Source organism: Aethina tumida, chromosome 4, assembly GCF_024364675.1.
Source record: "Aethina tumida isolate Nest 87 chromosome 4, icAetTumi1.1, whole genome shotgun sequence".
NCBI lineage: Eukaryota > Metazoa > Arthropoda > Insecta > Coleoptera > Nitidulidae > Aethina > Aethina tumida.
The window spans coordinates 24,875,833-24,896,369 of NC_065438.1; the positions used below are offsets into that span (position 1 = coordinate 24,875,833).

The 20,537-nt window shown below is 26.9% G+C and overlaps 2 protein-coding genes across 2 annotated transcripts; one reads left to right on the plus strand and one right to left on the minus strand.

Annotated features, from left to right (window-relative positions):
• Positions 1-264: 264 nt before the first annotated feature.
• On the plus strand, positions 265-12,104 carry LOC109599853 (cytochrome P450 4d2). Its single transcript, XM_020015901.2, has 7 exons — positions 265-586; positions 9,841-10,041; positions 10,098-10,277; positions 10,790-11,166; positions 11,231-11,477; positions 11,530-11,703; positions 11,853-12,104. The coding sequence occupies exons 1-7, from the start codon at positions 436-438 to the stop codon at positions 12,014-12,016; spliced, it is 1,494 nt and encodes a 497-aa protein (XP_019871460.2). The 5' UTR covers positions 265-435; the 3' UTR covers positions 12,017-12,104.
• A 1,186-nt stretch (positions 12,105-13,290) lies between these two features.
• LOC109607618 (hydrocephalus-inducing protein homolog) lies at positions 13,291-20,412 on the minus strand. The gene is made up of 25 exons (XM_049966611.1): positions 20,126-20,412; positions 19,838-20,074; positions 19,505-19,781; positions 19,301-19,443; positions 18,931-19,251; positions 18,727-18,878; positions 18,464-18,668; positions 18,267-18,411; positions 17,821-18,205; positions 17,306-17,764; positions 17,060-17,255; positions 16,783-17,007; positions 16,565-16,734; positions 16,124-16,510; positions 15,934-16,068; positions 15,727-15,877; positions 15,507-15,676; positions 15,317-15,449; positions 15,124-15,266; positions 14,929-15,073; positions 14,561-14,875; positions 14,262-14,492; positions 13,983-14,207; positions 13,776-13,921; positions 13,291-13,718 (listed from the first exon to the last, which is right to left on the minus strand). The coding sequence occupies exons 1-25, from the start codon at positions 20,387-20,389 to the stop codon at positions 13,340-13,342; spliced, it is 5,739 nt and encodes a 1,912-aa protein (XP_049822568.1). The 5' UTR covers positions 20,390-20,412; the 3' UTR covers positions 13,291-13,339.
• Positions 20,413-20,537: the final 125 nt, after the last annotated feature.

Here is a 20,537-nt window from a genome sequence, read left to right on the forward strand (position 1 = left end):
ATGGTTTTTCAAAGGAAATGTTATACCATATACTATTGTATGGCTTAACGTCAACAATCTAAAAATACTTCAATATATTATGCAATTACTTATGCATTAATGTAACTAATATTACTTATTTAACATAAAATATGCTGCATGTCCGTAAAAAGAAGTTATTATCTTAAGTAAACATTTGAAATCAACGATAACCTTCCTAACTAAATCGTCAAAATTGCTGGGAGCTATTAGTTGGCAATTTCATCTTGAAATTACCCACGAAAATATAAACAATACTCCACAAACACCCGAGGTTGAAGATACTTAGCACATTGGTAAGAATGAGTGGGGAGGTCATTTAACGCAGCATTTGAATGGACCAAGGATCTTCCAAATAAAAAAAAAAATATGTTTTTAAATGATACATGCTTTACAAAGGAATTAGTTTGATTAAACATGTTGAGCCTGATCGTTGGTGCAGCCGTTTTTGCGGCGACTGTTATCGCGTGGATTTTGGTGTATAGGGAGAAAGTGAAATATGTGAAGAAATATCCAGGACCAAAGCCGAATATTATTTTTGGTACCACCCTCGATTGCGTAGAAGACAGTAAGTATTTTTTAACATTTATTTTGGAGTAATATTTATTTTAACCTTTATGATGTTTAATAAAAATAAACCTCAATTAAAATTTACAAGATTTCTCATATTGTTAGATTAGTTGGTATATAGTATACTCATTTTAGCATATGTTTATTGATTGTTTTAATTTAATATTATATTTTTGTATTGTCTTATATTATTTAAAAACTAACTGAAGGTTCCATATTAATAAATTTGTAAATTACCTAGTATTGAGTCAAATTTCATTTTAATATGAAGAGACTAAAATTTAATCAATTTTAGCATAATTTTTATATTTTATCTTATTTATGACCTCGAAAAAAAGAATTATAAATATAAAAGTAGTTTATTTTATTTAAAAGAAATTTTAGTTTTATTCGTAGATATTTTTGTAAATATCCTATTACAAATATGAATCTAAATATTTATAATAATAAATAATAGTCATACATCTTATTACATTTTCATTTTACAATAAATATTATCAAAAATCTTAACTCTAACATTGCTTAATCCCCAATTTGGGAAAATTATCTTACAATAGGAAATAAAAAAAGATTCATGACGATTAGATCATTTACATCTAAAATTGGCTTAGCAAACCTATTGTTGGTTTACTTCACATCAAGTAAATTATTGTTTAAATACACTTTAACCTCGGAAATTCCGACAATTTTTATGATTTAATTAGTGGCAAATGAATTAGAGTCACATTGACCATAAAAGCAAATTAGCATAAACAAATAGTTTTATTGATGATTGACAATTAATCAATTACTTTAAAAAATATTAAGGATAAAAAATACTGTTGTCACATACATCAAACTTTTACATTTGTTTCTTCTTTTTTTTCATTTTTAATTATAATCTAGAAGATTACCTATATTTGTTTAATTATAATATAATTTTAAAAAATATATATAAAACTAATTTAACTCTAATTTCGTTTTTTATTTAATTCATTATTTAGAGTTTTAGTTTAGATATTCTTACTTTTAATAATATTCTAATCAAATTAATTATTCGGTTTTTAAAAATTATATCGTTTCAGGGTGCTAAAAAACTTTGTTGTATCTATTGACAGATACAGATAGGTACAGATAAAGTTGCATTTTACTGACTATGACATTGACTATTTCATCAGATTAGCATAAACAGTTTTAATAATAGTTAGCAATTATTCAATATACATTAAAAATATTAAGGATAAGAAATATTCTCACAAAAAAATATTTTGAGGTATTAATTTTTTTCTCCTCTTCACTTTTAATTCTATTCTATAATTATTATATTATAAAATTATTCTACACATAGTAAAAGAATTAATATAATATATGTATGCATTTAACTACACTGATTTAAATTAATAATTCAGTTTTTAAACAATATCTCGTTTTAGAGCTCTAATCAGAAACTGTTATATCTATTTAATTAATATAGAGAAAGTTGCATTTCATTGACTGTGGCTTCAGATTACCATAAATAAATAGTTTTATTAATAATTAGCAATTAATTATTATACATTAAAGAAATACTAAGGATAAGAAATATTCTCATAAAAAATATTTTGAGGTATTAATTTTTTTCCCCTCTTCACTTTTAATTCTATTTTATTTTATACCTATAACTACTATATAATATTTTAATCTAATGTTAAATTTTTGTATTTCAACATTTAATAGTATAATAATAATAATAATAGTTTTAATAAATTTAAAATTTTGTTTTTAATATTAATAAATAATTCTTGAATTATTACTAAATATTATAATTAACAATTCTCACGTTTAATATATTTTAAATGCCGTAAAATAATATAAACTAGATCGTTGTATATATTGTTCAGCAATACTTTTAAAGTACTAAAATTGATCTTAACTGAACTCCGACTAAAAAAATCAAAATCAATTAATCTAATATAGATAGATAATCAGTCGCAATCGACTATGACTGCAAATTAACATAAGCAAATAATTTTATTAATAATTGACAATTAATCAACATACAATAAAGTAATATAAAGGGTAAAAAGTATTCTTTTTTCATAAAAAATAGTTTCTTCTCCTCCACTTCATTTTAATTCTAATTTTAATTATTGTCTATAATTATTTAATTATTTAATCTTAAGAAATCATTTATTTCAGTTTTATTAATTCCATTTCGAATTTAAATAAGTTTTTAAATATTTTATTTAATGTTAATAACAAATAACTCTTCATTTATCATATTTATTATTACGTTCTAATTAAAAATAAAACAAAATAATTAAACCAGTTTGTAGTTTTGCGAGGCCCACTTTTAATATCATCATAAATAATATATGCATTCAGTTCCACTGGTTCCAATTAATTGTATTCAAATATTAAAAGCAATTTCGTCTTAGATTCTATTCTAGAACACATTCAAAATACTTAACTTAAAACTATTTTAATTTAACTGTAATAAAAAAGTTCGTAAATTCTATTAATTTAATTTAATTATTGATAAAATTCGATTTCATCGATCATAAAAACAAAAGTATTAAGTTTTTTTTTTATTGGGTCAAAGAGGGGAAAATCTACAAGACGCCTTCTGGTGGAAGTCGAAGGCAGTGTCGGACTAAAAAAGTATTAAGGATAATAAATAATCCCATTTTATAATAAATATTTTGTGACATTTTATTTTTTATTCTGCTCTTCAATTTTAATTATATTCTTTTGTATTACATATAATTATTTAATTATTATAAAATATTATAATTTATAAAATAATAAAAGCTAGTTTATCTTTGATGTCTTCTTAATTTATGTTTTAGAATTTAAATTTCTATTTAATTTAATTTAATTTAATAATGCTTCAATTATTCTTAAACAATATACCTACTATAATTAATAATTAAAAGAATTACAATTCAGTTAGATTTGAGATTCTCACTTTTAATATTATTGTCAAATATTAAAAAACTATCTTGTTTTAAATTCTGTTCAAGAACGCACTTAAAATATTAACTGAAACTGATTTTAATTGACCACTAATCAGAAAGAACTATTAATTTAATATAAATAAAAAATGCATTTCATTATTCACATTGCAGATTAGCATAACCAAATAATTTTATAGATAGTTGACAGATAATAAATATGTTAAAAATATTCAAGATAATTTCTTCTTTAATTTCTTAAATATTATAATGAAAAAATAAAATAAAAATCTTATAGTTAAACCAGTATTTAGTTTAGAGGGACTCGCTTTTATATAATTCTAATCAGTAAAAAAATTAATAAATGTGTCCGTTTAATTCCACTGGTTTTAATTAATTGTATTAAAAATTAAAATTAAAAACTATCTCGTTTTAGATCCTGTTTTAACCGACTTTAATCAGACAAAATAAGTCCATAAAGTCTATTAATTTAATATAGTAAAAAATTGCATTTCATCGAACACACACATAATATTGACTTTTACACTTATTGTTGATCTTGAAAATCCATATTTGCGTGTGAGAAATAGTGGGGACATATTTTCCGATTTACATATATATAATTTACTGAAAAATTAGAAACTAATTGGCATCACCGACTAATTGCAATTAAGTGTCAGCTGACGTAATGAGTTTCATTAACGGGTGCATTGTGTTCATCTTATTGGTATTTGTGTTTTGGAAGTACTTTCATTATAGCAAAGTGAAACATCTGACACGATTTCCTGGACCGAAAAACCATTTTTTATTTGGATCTGTTCCCGACATCGATGGAGAGAGTATGTACTTACAAAATGTAATTTTATTAAGTTTATATATAAAAAGTGAACTTTTCTCATTACTTACAAAAATTATATTTATCTTTATATAATATATTGCAACCTAGTAATAATTGCTAGTTTAAACTTACAGGAACTACATTTTAGTTTGTATTTATTACATATAAATATATTCATATACGTCAAGAATATTAAAAATTCCAAAAATAGAAAATGTAATGACGCTTTTGAAATGACAAGCCAAACAATATTTATTGTTTTATAGTACTAGTTAAAATAATTTTAATAATTTTAAAACGTTTATGCAACCATAAAAGTGTTTTCCCCATTCACGGTTATTTAAACTATTATAAATGTTTTTTTTTTCTTTTTATTTTATAATATATATTTTAATAATTGAATATTGTTCATTTTTAACATATAATTACTAAGATTTTCACATTTACTAATTATTAAATATGTATGACATATGTTATACTATTTTGTAAAGATTTAATGAGACAAAATGGTTTTCCCACAAACTGTTACTAAAAATAAAATACATATTTACGTGTAAAAAAATCTATATTTTAAAAATTTTAATTCTTTGCCACAATTACCATAGAATTAACACAAAATATACAATATAATAAATAAAATAATGAACGTGAGTTTTATTAATTACATAAATAATTTTGTTGATTATGATACTGTAATTATTAATAAAAGTAATAATAATTTTAAAACATCTATGAAGGGATAACAATGAACTATGAACATTTATTTTTGATAGTTAAACAAATATTTTTAAAAAATTAAGTATTTTTACCGTATAATTACTAAAAATACGTGTGTCTAGATTGTAATACTGTAAGAAATAAATAATAATATTAAAAAAAAGTTAAATATTTCACACTTTTACCATAAATTAAAATTAAAAAATACTTTTACACATTTATTAAATAAAGAGATATTGCTATTATTACATTATTGTTTTAATTTATGAATATTTTTTATTATTATACATTAAATATAATATGGGATAAAAAAATTTAATTAATAATAATATGTAAGTAATAATAATATCTATGAAAGCATATTTATAATAATAAATTAAATATACTCATTGTATATTTTTTTCGGTTTTCATTATGTTATTAAATTAATAACGTCATATTAATAAAAACATTTATATAATTAAATATATATTTTATACGTTTTATTTTATACAGTTAAACTGGTTGGTTTTAACTTTTCAAAATAGTCCCTACCAGATATATAATATATATAAAACTTTCTATAAACATATTTTATGTAATATAAGAAAATATTTCCAAAAATAATACATTTAATATTGCTATTTTTGAAACATATGAAAATGACATTTCTTATAATTTCATAATTTCCTGAAATTCTAAAATTATTTTAGAAAATAAGTTAATTGAATTTAAAATTATTTAACAAATTATTTACCCAAGAAAATTAATTACATAAATTTAATAAAAATAATATATATATATATATATATATTTTAAAATATAACTGAAGTAGCCAGCAAAATGTCTAAAAAATATCCAAGTTTTCCAAAAATAAAATTTATACTTTAAATTTGTTTTACTTAATTAAATTAATTTCAGAAAGTATATTAATAAATTTATTGTTATAGAATTATTTTACAAATTTTAAACACTAAATATACTTGAATTATGGTTGCGTTTAATAACTATATTTTAAAAAGTTAAATATTTGTGATTTTTACTATAAAATTAATAATAATAATAATAATAATAATAATAATTTCTTCCATTAATGTACATTGAAAATTTTATGAACTATATGTGTTTTTAAAATTTATTTTTTTCCATCTCCAACAATTTAATTATTAAAAAATACATTTACAATTGGCTTTCCCGTTCACGGTTTCAAATTAACTTATTTTTCAAGAATACTAATATATTATATTGATAATATTATTCTTTTACTAATACTTTTAATACCCATCTTTTTTATTTCCGCCAATACACCGTTCAATTCAATATATTTAATACAAAGAGAATTCCATAATCGTTAAAAAATGAGATAATTTATGCTATTTTAGAAAATTTTTTCCACAGATTACTTAATTAAAGAAATAAATTTCTGAGAGAAATATGATTTTTAATTTTTCCAGAGAATTATGAAAGTGCATATATTTTCCTAAAACTTGTAGTTAGATTTACTATTAAAAATTTGCTATTACTTCAATTTCCATCAAGTTCCAAAAAAATTGCCCAGTAGGGTTTGTTTCTAAATCAAAAAACGTGACATTTTATCTAGAAATATATATTTTCATCCTTTATAATTGCAAAATAAGTTAAATACAAATTTTATGAGACTGCCTCGCTTTCAAATAGGCCACACTGTATACTGAAACAATTATTAAATAATTTTACTGATTATAACACTGTCAATAATTTATCATTAAATATAAAAACTATTTTCATTTCGTAAAAAGTATTTTCACATATTTTACTCATACGCAATATTCACTTATATAATTAAAACTATATTTAAATAAAATAATTTACTATATATTTCTTAATTGAAATTACGATTAATTAATAATTATTTTTTGATACATTTATTTAATTAAGGATTTTATCCAGCGAACTAATTTTTGTTGGTGAACTAATTTCATCAGATAATTTTTTAAAATGGTCACCAATAAAATTAGGAACAGGTTTGGTAAACAATACAAACACACCGAACCCAAAATCGCACCTATCATTTTTAAGAGCTTGACCAACGGAAGACGCAATGAAGAAGGAGGGGACACTTAATTATGCGATATATTTTATTTAAATCTCTCCAAAAATTTAGAAACTGATTTAAACATTAGTTAATTGTGAATCAGTGTTTGCGACGGGAATAATGGGGTTCGTTAATGAGTTACTCGCGTTCTTGTTCTTCGGACTGGTGTTCTTGTGGAAGTACGTGCATTACAATAGAGTGAAACATTTGAAATGTTTCCCCGGTCCGAAAAATCATTTTTTATTCGGATCGGCCGCCGATTTGGACAGGACCAGTATGTACACAAAATATTTTTTATTTTCAAAAGTATTAACTATGTTCTAAAAGTGTTTCTACTAATGCTTATCTTGCCAATTGTTACGGTAAAAAGTTTAATTTTAATTTTAAAATTAAATTTAATATAATACCAAATTCTGGTTTCAAAAGTATGTTAAAAAATCAAAGCAAATTTTTTATTTTTTGTTGCCTCTATTGCTTCTCTTGTTAATTATTAAATTAAAAAGTATTGTTTTAATAAATTTAATGCGTAAAACTGAATTGATAATTAATTTAAATGTATATTCTCTGTAAATATTTACTAAACAAATTACAATTTTATTATAAAAATTGACATTTCATTTTCAAAAGTAACAAGGATATGTAAAAAATCAAAAAAATTAAAAACAAGTTTTAGTATTAATAATTTAATTATTAATTACTGTATTAATTAAAAAAATATATTACTTTGTTTTCTGTTTCCACTAATGCTTCTTTTGCTGATTACTATGTTACTATGTAAAATTGAATATATTATATATAAAAGTTAAATAGATTTTCTCTGTTAATATTTACAAAACAAAATAGAATTTTAATATCGTTTGATATTTTATTTTCAAAAATATCAAGTATGTGTTAAGAAAATTTAAAACATTTTTCAATAATAATAATAATTTAATTGTTAATTACTGTATTAATAAAAATATAAGTACTTTGTTTTCTGTTTCCACAAATGCTCTTATTATGTTAAAAAGATTAATAAGTTTAATATGTAAAATTGAATATATATTATAATTGAGTTAAATAGATATTCTGAATATTTACAAAACAAAATATAATTAGATATTTTACTTTCAATTTGTAAAAAAATTTAAGACATTTTTTAATAATAACACTTTAATTGTCAACTACATTATGTTAAAAAGCTTCATATGTAACAAATTCTCTTATTAATTGATTATTAGCAATTTAAGATTTTTTATTCTTTAAAATAACAATATTATATTCTTAATTAAAAAACATATTTTTCTTTTTTTAGTTATCAAATATAAAATATATTTTGATGTTTTTTATTATTTTATCCTCTTCGTCTCTAATTTGGTTGTATAATTAATGAATTCCTTTACTACTGTTTCTTTAATTTCTAGATAACTTAATATTCTATTCTATTCTATTAATATGCATATATTTAATTTATATTAATTGATATTAAATTTATAAAAATTTTCAGCCACATGTTTATATTTTTAGATAAGGGGTCTAATAAACAAAGTTTTTACAAGGGGTCTAATAACAAAAGTTTCCATATTGCATTTGCATTGCTGGCAATATTTATTACAATAATTAATTATGTGTATAATTTTACTGTACGCTTAACCTTTTAGAAAGTTCAATGTAACAGAATTACTTACCTTAAAACTTTAAAATTAACAAAGTGCAGAGTAAAATTTTGTTTAATTAAAAATAATAAATCATTTTATATTTCAAAATTACCTCTTCTTTCTAATTAATCATTCAAAAAAGTTGTGTAACCTCTTATATTAAACGAATAGATAAGTAAATAAAAGTGATTATACCTGTTCTTAATACAATACAGCAGGTGTGTTCTCATAAAAAGTAAACATTACCTAAATGATTCCAATTCTAGTGAGTAAATAAAACTTAATACGAAAGCACGTTTCTTAATTGAAAAATCAATCAAAGAATAATTTGAAATTCATAAAAAAACATTTGAGAAAATCTTGATCTCAAATAAACTTGTGTAACTGTTTGTCAAAAATTATTATTAATTAATTATTTTATATTAATCAATGTTATTGATTATTATAAAATAATTATTATAATCAATGTTATTTAATTATTATAATTGTGCAATGTTAATGTGCAAATTAATGTAAAATATACGGAAATAATTTAAATTTCTTGTGATGCACAATTTCATAAAAATTACTAATAATTAAATTAGACAAATTTGAAACAAATTACAAAATATTCGTAAAAGGAAAGAGGGAGGAAATTATTCAGACCGGAAGATCACTTACATAGATTTCCTCATTAGCGAAATTCGAAATAGTCAAGGATTCAAATTCTTAATTTTTATACGCTTAAGTAACAAAATATGTAAATAAATGAAATTAATATGCTTAATGCTAGTTAATTATAATGCAAATTATCTACGGTAGGTTTTTCCTGCTGAAAATAAAATTAGATGATCCAATTTAAGAGTAATTGATCTTGAAAAGGCTATTAATACTAGGAAAATCGATAAAACTGCGTTTATGATGTAATGAAATTGAAGTTTAAGGTTTGTTCATGTAATTAACGTAACCTTGGACGAAAAATCAACGACCTAATCACAGATAGTGCGAATTTATTAGATTGCCCAGCATTTTTTAACGAATTTTAAAATATGATTTTATGTCCAAATAATTTATTAATTAATTGCAAATTAGTATAATGAAGTAATTTTTTTCAAGAATTCATGGAAGTGCTACTTCATTACAACAAAACCTACGGACGTATAGTTAAAATACAAATAGGCCCATTCAAACAAGGATTAATTATTAGCGATCACAAGTTTCTGGAGTTCATAATGAGCTCAAGGAAAACCATCGAAAAGTCCACACAGTATAGATTCTTACACAATTGGTTGGGAAGTGGACTTTTAACTGCAGGAGGTATTAAATTTGTTACTAATGATTGAAGACTTCTTCTTACTGACGTAAATGTTTAGGTGACAAGTGGATGAAGCGTAGGAAGATGTTGACACCTGCGTTTCATTTCTCTATTTTGGAGCAATTTATCGAAGTGTTCGACTCCGTTGGAAATGTCTTCATTGAGCGTATTGGACAAGAAAAGGGGAAGTTCGATATTTATCCTTATGTTACCCTTTGCACCCTCGATGTGATTTGTGGTAAGTTATTTAATATTAAAACTATTAAATAATTTATACAAAAATCTCAAAAATATTTAAAAAAGTAGTCAGTTGTGAATAAACATTAAATTTTATAAAAAAAGATTGAAAACTTTATTACACAAATTATTAGTTATTAGATTTCAGTGAAACAAAACTATTTATCTTATTAATTCTTTTTCTTATTGATTTTTGAAGCAAGAATTTTAATAGTTTTATACTTAATAAGTATAGAAAAAAGAAGCATGGTAAAATTTACATTTTATGGAGGCTATTAAGCAATTATAAAATTGAATTTTAATTAGTTAAGTTTTTTATTATGGCGTAATATGGGAATGTCCCATATTAAAAATAGTTAACAATTTCATAGAGATTTAATGCATTAACCACACTTTATTTAAATTAAATATATACATTTAAAAATAATTAAAAAAAAAACAAACCAAAAAATTATTGGAAACATCTACCATTTATACAAATATGTGACTATAAATACAAATATTGGTTTTTAGAAGCGACAATGGGAGTGCCTGTAAACGCCCAAAAGCAAAACGACAGTGAATATGTGAGAAGCGTAAAAGCCATGTGTCGCATTGTGGTGAAGAGGCTGTTCTCGGCGGTCAAAAACAGCGACTTCCTTTACAGCTTCACCAAAGACTGTGCCAAAGAACAGAAGTCGCTGAAAGTGCTACATTCCTTTACCGAGTCGGTGATAGATCAAAGAATCAAGCAGCAGTGTCAAGGAGACCCCGATGAGAATAAGAATGTGGACGGAATCGGCAAGAAGAAGAAGCTAGCTTTCCTCGATCTGCTGTTGCAATGCAAAGTTGATGGAAAACCTTTGACCAGAAGAGAATTAAGGGAAGAAGTCGACACTTTCATGTTTGAGGTAATGTTATGCTTCATACTCCTCCAGTAGATTAAATTAATTAGTTATTGATTTGTTGAAATAGGGCCATGACACAACAGGATCAGCCATAACATTTATATTATACTGTTTGTCAATAAATCCTGATGTTCAACAAAAAGTATTCGATGAACAGGTCGACATATTTGGAAGTGGCAACAACAAAGATGAGAAAGTTACTTACACCAGCATTCAAGAGATGAAATATTTGGAATTGGTGATTAAAGAAACTCTACGATTATACCCATCTGTACCGTTTATAGGGAGGGAACTGCTCGAAGACATTGAATACAGTCAGTACACAAATATTTAATGTAATCAAAAATAACAATTTTTAAATTCTAGATGGCAGTATTTTACCAAAGGGTTTATCTCTTGGACTTTTCTCTTATGCTTCACATAGAGATCCTGAGTACTTTCCGGAGCCAGAGAAGTTTAAACCTGAAAGATGGGAGGAATGGGACGCTAAATATAACTATGCGTATTTTCCATTCAGTGCAGGACCCAGAAATTGTATAGGTAAGTAATACTACATATTTATTTTTGGACTTTCAAGGTTCCGGTCAATTAATTAGAGCCATCACTAATAATTTAATTTTCGAATACAAATAACCTTGTCATATATTTGCTAACACTTCAATCAACTATATTTAGATATTTAATTTTAGGTCAAAAATTTGCAATGATGGAAATGAAGAGTATTGTATCTAAAGTTGTCAGATCGTTTGAGATATTGCCCGTGCCGGAACATGAACTGCAATTAAATATTGAAACTATATTGATTTCCAAATCAGGAGTATATGTTTCTTTAAAGCCAAGGAATTATTCATAGATAGTTTTAATTTAAGATTGTACATAACATTTATATAAATTTATTTTTGTATATAAATTAAAAAAGAAATACAGGACTGTTGTTTTCTTAAAATAAGTCCACCAAATAAAACTTATAATTTATTAGTATATAATGTATAATAAAAAAAATAAAAAATTATAATATAATTCTTCTTAAAGACACTTGAGTGATTAATCTCAATATCGTTTTGCAAACAGTAAATTCATTTTGCATTTGAAACATTAGTGTAACTATCAGTTTGATGGACAAGATTATTTAAGGACATAAACTGTTTTCAACCAGAGTCGTCACACTATTCATTCTCACCAAAATTATAATGATTCATGTATTCACGTCCAAACTATATACCGCATAATAGTGAGGAGAGTTCTCAGCAGTCAAAAACAGTGACTTCTTTCACAGCTTTACCAGAGACTGCGCCAAAGACCAGAAGTTGCTGGAAGTGCTGCATTTCTTCACCGACTAAATGATAGATCAATGAATTAAGCAGTAGAGTCAATGCTGATGATAATATAAATGAAATGAACGGAATCAGCAGGAAGAAGAAGCTTGGCTTCCTCGATTTATACGTGTAATGTAAAGTTGAAGGAAAATCTTTGGCCAAAAGATAATGATAATAAATTTCAACATTTGGAAAATTGGGCTTTTTAGTAGAACATTGGTTCTGTCTTGGTATGGTGAGAGAAAAGCTACTTCCCGTATTAAGTCTTGGTACGTTAATCCACTTAAGAAACATTTATATTATATTGTTTAACAATAAATTCTAATGTTCAATGTTATATAGGAAGATATATTTGGAAGTGGTAACAATAAAGATGAGAAAGTTTTTCTCTTATGCTTCATATATAGATTCTGAGTGCTTTCCGGAGCCAGAGAAGTTTAAATCTGACAGACCGACTCAGTAATAGATCAATTAGTAGAGTCAATAAAATGAAGATGAGAATAGAAATATATATTTTTTACCAAAAAAGAATTAAGAAATCGATCTTTTCATGTTTGTGCTAAACTCAAAAATTGTATAGTAAGTAATACTATATATTTATTTTTGATATTTAATTTTCGAATACAAATAATGTTGTTACAAATTTGCTCAGTCTTTGCTAATAACTATATATATTTTTAATTTTAAGTTAAGTTTGAGCGTAGGAATTCCACGTAGGTGTTTTTAATTTACTATTGAACATAATTTTTACATAAAATGCTTTTTATGTAAATTAAGAAGAGAATTGTTTTATTAAAATATGTCCAGAAAATAAAAAATATAATTTATTAGTATATAATGTATAAAGAAAAAATAAAAAATTATATTAGAGTTCTTCTTAAAGACATTTGAGTGGCCGACCCGATTTTATCATTATCATTTTGCAAATAGAAAATCCATTTTGCATTTGGAACATTAGTTGTGACCATTAGTTTGGCGGATAAGGTTATCTGAGGATCTAAACCATTCTCAACAAGAGTCGTCATATTATTCATTCCCACAAAAATTTTAGTAGATTTTCTGGCTCTGATAATTTCGCTGGTGGCTCTGACGTAAAATGCCCTGTTGTCTGGTATATTGTAGAAAAACTCCATGTCTGTGTTGAATGGATTTTTGAAATTGATTGGTATACTTGAGCCGGGCTTGAAATAGAAAGGACCTTTGGGCTTGGGTAAACCACATTCTCCTAATAATGGGTATCTAAAATTGACACATTCATAGGCATTCTATTGTTTTTTTTTATTTAATGTTGCTCACATGAACTCCCCTGCGCCATTTGACAGTAACGTCATTTTACTTTGGGTCTCTCCAATTTCAGTTGGTTCAAATGTAATACCAATACAGCGTTCCTCCCCAACAGGAATAGAAGGAATAGTATCTACAGAAAACGCTGGATGTTCGAACTGTAATTGAGGTAAATATACATTAATATTCTCATTAATTTAACTGAACTGAATATCATACTTTGGCAGAAAAGTCCAAAGAAACGTCAAAGGTATTCCTAAACTTAATGTAGTTCGCGGTAAGGTCACCTAAATTTGTTTTAAATTTCACTAAAGCTTCGGGAGCTCCAGGTAAACAAATCAAATGCACTCCATATTGAAAGGTTCCAAGTGGTGCTGTGGTGACATTCAATTCTGCCTTTGTGTCTTCTACCTTGTACGGCTTGTATTCTATTTTATGTTGAGCCTAAATTGAATTAAATTATCTTTTAACACCATTTCAGAGAAATACCATCATTACCATGCTGTAAGGATCAAGACACAATTTGTTCGAGAAGTATAAATTTGGAGAATTGCTAGATATGTCAAACATCAATGGAATATCAACAGGATTTTCGATTTTAATTAAATGGACCACCGATTCTCTAACACAAGTCTTCAATGTTATGACTTCAGTTTGGATGGCGGACATGACAGTTAAGGAAATTTCATAAAACATGAATTCCTTTGTGTCTTCATTTTTAAATATAACCTAAAAATATACATATGTATACATTTATACAGAATATACAATTTTAATTTAAAAAATGAGTTTTTTACTTTAAAGTCCAACAATCCTTCGTTAACTACGTAAATGGACCATTTGTAATCCTTCGTTGCCCTTTCTTGCAAATCTATGTCCTTGGATCCAGATATTTTGTACAAGATTTTTGGGTTCAGAGGTGTTAGTAGCTGATTAGTAACCTTGAAGTGTTGATTTGTGTTCATCCAGTTGGTGATTGGGAAGTATTCTGTGAATGTTTGCTTTGCCGTTATTTGCCGGCTGATTTTAGCAATCGGCAAAGGTTCTATAGATTTACCCACAAGTTTGTACAACATTCCTTGTCCTTCGGGAAATGGCAAAAATAATGCAAACTGGAAAAAAATAAATATGTTCCAAAGTTGGGTTAAAATAAAAAGTTTTTTACATAGTGATTTTGATTTAAAGTCATTTCCAATGGGCGATAAATGATGGATAATGCTTTTACTGACATTTTCTCCACGATTATTTCATTTGGTACATGGAAATGCTTAGATATGAGAATTGGTTTAATTGTCCATTTCGTATTTGTGCTAGAAATGATAAAAATTAACTTAATGATCTGATTCATGGAAATACGTACTTGTTTTGAATCATCACTTCCTTTGATACTTCTTCTCTCACAGGACAAACAAAACTGAGTGTTTCTTTAGGCTCGGGGAAACTGCAACTTTGTCCTAATAGCTTCAAACCAAGTTGTGTACCATTGTCAATTTCACATATAAGCTGGAGAGTTTATAGTACAAAAATGGCTGTTTATAGATAAAAATACTTACTTCAGCATTCAGCAGGTTTGAAACTTCTTGTGGACTAAATTCTACATTTATCATCACATGAGATTTCGGCAATAAAATGCCAACTGAAGGTTCAAAGGAATAGTGCAGTGGATCACTTAATCGTAACTTAAATCTAAAAATTCATATTAGTGTAAATAAAAATAAGATAAAGATATTTATTTGGTTAGACCTTCCTCTGATATTTCCATTGTTTATTAGTAAGGCGCTCATTGAATAGTGGCAACCAATGATTACCTTTCCGAATGCTAAATATGGTTTATCCCAGACATAACTAGATGCTGAAACGGAACCCTTTATAACACTAATAGGTTTGACATAATCTTGAACTTCCAAATATATCTGAAAGTTATTAATTAATTATTAGATTAAAATTGTAGTTGTTGTAAAACCTTCTCTATAAAATCAGTCATCATTTGCATTGGTTTAAATTTTACTTCCACTTTTGCTGTACTTTTCGGTGCTAAAGTGATATTGTTTGGTGATATGGTAATATTCTCATATATTAAAAAGTTGTGGGGCGTCTCTGGAGGTGCTTTTACTCTAATGAATTTACCATTAATATTAATGCAATGTAATGTATTGAATATTCTACATACTCGATAGTTTTATCTAATTTAGGCGATTTTTTCTTTGTCCCTTTTCCAGTATCCGGGTCTGAAGGAGACGTGGCAGTTGAAGCTTTCTGTTTTGGAGATGTTTTATCACCTTTTTTTCCATCCTTCTTTTTGCCCCTGTAAAACAGTTATATTATGAGTAAATTTTTAAATAATTGTTAATAAAATATACTTTGGTATTTCAGGCATTTTCATTTCTGGTTCAATGAGTTGTTTTGGTCTAAAGTTGAATGGCAATTTGTCATGTAAATTAACAGACATCTTCAAATTTACCATGGTCAGGTTAGTTATCGTTAAAAATTGTTTTTTGACTTTGCCACAACCCACTGACAGGAAATCTATATAATTGGGGTTCACATCTATATCCAAATTTACGCCTGTTCCTTTCAAATGAACCAAATACTTAGAGGAGTCCACAGTAAATCTTAAAACAAACACGAAACCTCCTTCTGTTAAAGGGTGGAAATAAACGGGAATTAAAATTTCGGAATATGTGTTTACTTTGGCAGATTTAAAGTTTAGGGTTAAATCATCGAATTGTTCTGTTTCGTTTTCCAATCTGAAAATTAACTATTAATTGAATTATGTTGATTAAAATAATCATTTCACTGACAGTAGTGGGCGTTTATCCATATTAATAAATTTCAAATTGACTGAATAATACTGGGATGGTCCTTTTTGCACCAAACAAAAGCCAAAATCAAGTTTATCAGAAGCAAATTTGCACAATGGTTTTTGTGCGTTAGCTTTTAGAACAATATAATAGGTCGGTCCATAAGATATCTACAAATTTACTGCGAATAAGAATTCCCAACATCTCAAAAAACTTACCTCGATTTTAATGATGTGATTTTCTAGCTTTCCCTGTCTAATTGCTCTTAACTTTATAAATACATCATCTCCACTTTTACATGGTAAAAAATCATGTTTCTTTGTAACATCCACCATAAATATGTTGCCGGAAGACATTTCATCAAAAGTAATTGTGTAGTAGAAGCCTACTTCTCCTTCATTTAAAATAGTCAAAGGTATCTGATAGTCTTTGAAAAGGTTGATCTATAAACACAGATATCCATTAAGAAAGAAAAACACTAAGTTTAAAACACACCGTCCCAAAATCAATTGGATTTGACTTAATTGATGTTATGTTCATCTTAACGTTTTCTTTTGTCATGTAGAAGATAACCGATTCCACTTTGACACATTTTGAAGTAACATTGAGTTTCAAAGGTTTATTGGCTCTTTCAACATGACATACAGGGTTGTAGTAAAACGTGCCTCTTCGAGTTGACTTACATGCCAATCTGAATTAAAGAAGTAGTAAGTTGAACATGCAAACTGGTTTTATACTTACTTTATTTCACAATCGGAAGTTGGCTGAATGTCTCCAGTTAATGGAGTTATTGATAGTTTCTCCATACCATCTTCTGAGACCAAATTATCTTTAGAAAATGAAAATCTTATTGGAATATCTTCATCATTTTTGATGACCACAGTGCTGGAAGACATGATGTTCATGAGAGTAGGTTTCATGTTCACAAAAGATGGATAGAAATAAATCTTGGGTTCTCTGCAGATTCCAACCAGAACAAATGATTCAACTACATTCAACTTTGGTATTGAAAATATGTAATAATCTTCGAAGATGCCGATATCTCGTGAAGAAAAAACAAATTTTAGTTCATATTTTTTTCCTCCACTAACACTACCAGATTTTTCGAAACTAGTAAAGGGTGTAAAGGGATCTTCATTGGTTCTTCTTTCAAACGAGAAATCTAACTTTCCATTGGTCGGATTGACTAAGTTGAACTTTCTGCAAAATTAAGTAGTGTTAGAATGTTATTTTATTGCTATGTTACTATTATGTGCCTTTCGTTAATGGCTCCTGCACCAATCGACTCGAATTGTACAATTCTAGACTCTTCTAGATTGACTCCACACATACCCTTAATATTTAAATTCGAAAGTGGTATCCGTTCAAGTTCGAAGTAGTACCAAGGCAATAATCCTTTACCAAGTACTTGAATATCTATGTTTCGTTGAGATGGACTTAGATTTTCAATGGTTGACTTCAAATGTACCAAGTACTCAAATGCATCCATTGGTGCAAATTTCAATTGAAATTCTTGTGTTTTGCCAGATTCAACTTGAATTTTATCAGGTTTAATATAAAAGGGTAATTCATTTTGATCACTCCAGGTTCTAGATGTGTTAAAGCCTGATGAGTCGCTAAACAATGACGACTCATGCGATCCTAACAATATTAATAATATTTAGTATTCATTGGAAATTTTAATATATATGGGAATACGTACGAGCTGAGACTGCCTCGTCGGCAAATTCTAAACCTAACGGAGGTACGTCAGTACTTTTTGGTAATCCGTCTTCTAAACTAATAGACCAAGATATTTGAAATGGGGAAGTCCCTATATTTTCAACTTGGAACGTTACTGTCTCACTCTGAAAATGAATTAACATAAGATACGGTCAAATAAAGATTTAAAATACGTACTTTCATTATTTGTGTATCAGGAAGTTCAATATTTTTCACCTCACATTTATAAATAGCATAGTCAACTACCACCGTTATATTAATAGGTATCTCCAATTCTGTGTCAGGTACAATAATGACTTCTGGTTCCAACTTTCCTACAACTCTTCTATGAATATGTTCAATGTCACTTGTATGAACTGAAACCATTTCCTCTTGGATTGTTCTAATAAAGTTTCATAAACATGTTTTACAATTTCGAATGCAATATGATCATAACTTACACTTCTGAGTTTGGTGGATCTCCACGACTTGTATCTAATACTGGCTCATTATCGTCGTTCCAAACAACAGTAGTTTGTCGGTCATCCCATGAAAGCATTTCTAATTCAGGATTTTCATACTCTATTTGGAAGACTAAGCATGTTAACGGTTCCTGGAAATGTGCATATTAATAAGAAATCTATTCATATGGTCTGATTCCATACTTGGGTGTACTTAATAGGTTTGGCTGTGTGAAAAGTGATAATCACATCTTTTAAATACTTTGGTTTTAGATGTCCAACAGTGGGAACAAACTCAAAACCTTCTACAGGCAGAAATTTAAATTTATAGGTGTTAATGTTGGATACGTTTCTTATTCTGAAGCATTTTCTACTTAAAGAGTACAACGCTGCATATCCAAATGATAAATTGTAACCAACTGGCCCAGTTATTGAATTGGTCAAATCTCGAGTGGTGGTATATTTATATGCATCTAATCCTTCAAGTATTACATCATTGTAATATCCTTGGCCAGAAAGACATATCTTAAAGTCAAAACATTAAATTGGTTATGTGTCATAAAGTTTAACTTACCATTATCATTTCAAATACGTTATCCACAATATGTATCTTTATTTCGGCAGAATAAGCGTTTTCTAATTTTGGAGAAAATGTTAACATTATTTGGGAGACTTCATTTTGCTTAAGATTGACAAGGATGGTGTGCTTTTCCTTATCTAAATAAAAATAAACCTTTTCTTCTTGGTATGATTCTACATTACTTGATTTCATTCTTACCATTATGGTTCACTTTCAAGTTAAAAATTCGATCTTCATCATTTACAACCTCAACAATCACACTACAAGATATCTTTCCACAGTTTCTAAACATTATACATTTTGTTGCATCGCTTCCAATCAAAATTGGGTTAAAATTGATTAAACCATGGTTAGTTATATCGACTGGTGGTTCTAACATTTCTAGCTCAGGCAAGTACCCTTCACCAACTAAGTTGATAATCAGTGGTTCAGACACTGTAGAATTATATGTAAACTGGAGCTTTGAAGTTACTTCCTGTGTGAAATAAGTTACGTATTTTGAAGATATAATATATATTTTTATCAACTTACTCCTATCGATACTGGTGAAAACGTAACTTTGATGCTTTCATCTTTGTATGACTCGATATCAAAATTTGGTGGGTCGACTGAGAATATGTGTGACTTCGAAAGTATTTGAGCGTTAACATTTGCCGTCACAAATCCACTATTTTTTAAATTAATGGTTACTGTTTTCTGAGAACGCATACTAACCAACTTAAAGTACAAAGTGTTTTGTGATGTAATGTACATACAGTGTGTGCCAATCTAAAAAGGAACATTTTTAAAAAATCCGCTTGTTTTAAAGATTCAATTTACATCATCTGGTCCTACAAAATCTTCTGGTTTTTCAATGGTGATGCAGTCCCTAAAAGATATGCCGTCCGTTTTTGGATCGATGACAGGTTCACATCCGGTAGCTAGGAGGCGTATCCGGCAGTAATCCTTTTCATTTTCGGTCACGATTAGTACAATATCCTCTGAGTAAGTCTTTAATTCGGTCGGTGCAGCTTCGACTTCAATGATGCACTTTTCTCCGGGTTCTATTGTTCCTGTTGAAGAACACAACACGAATCCATTCATTGCTAATTTTGTTGGTTTCCTCTTCTTTTTTCTAAAATTGTTTCTGATAAACTACTCTTTGTAAATTGAAGTAAGTTTTTACTTTTTTTTGTCGTCTTTGTCTGATTTCTTAGACTTATCAGTTTTCTTTGTTTTGTCTGACATTGAT

Coding starts and splice junctions, on each gene's coding strand:
- LOC109599853 (XM_020015901.2), top strand. CDS start 436: ATGTTGAGCCTGATCGTTGGTGCAGCCGTTTTTGCGGCGACTGTTATC. Junction 587..9,840: donor CCTCGATTGCGTAGAAGACA/GTAAGTATTTTT, acceptor ATTTTTTTCAAG/AATTCATGGAAGTGCTACTT. Junction 10,278..10,789: donor CACCCTCGATGTGATTTGTG/GTAAGTTATTTA, acceptor ATTGGTTTTTAG/AAGCGACAATGGGAGTGCCT.
- LOC109607618 (XM_049966611.1), bottom strand. CDS start 20,389: ATGAATGGATTCGTGTTGTGTTCTTCAACAGGAACAATAGAACCCGGA. Junction 18,879..18,930: donor AACCTATTAAGTACACCCAA/GTATGGAATCAG, acceptor GCACATTTCCAG/GAACCGTTAACATGCTTAGT. Junction 15,074..15,123: donor GAAGTGATGATTCAAAACAA/GTACGTATTTCC, acceptor TATCATTTCTAG/CACAAATACGAAATGGACAA.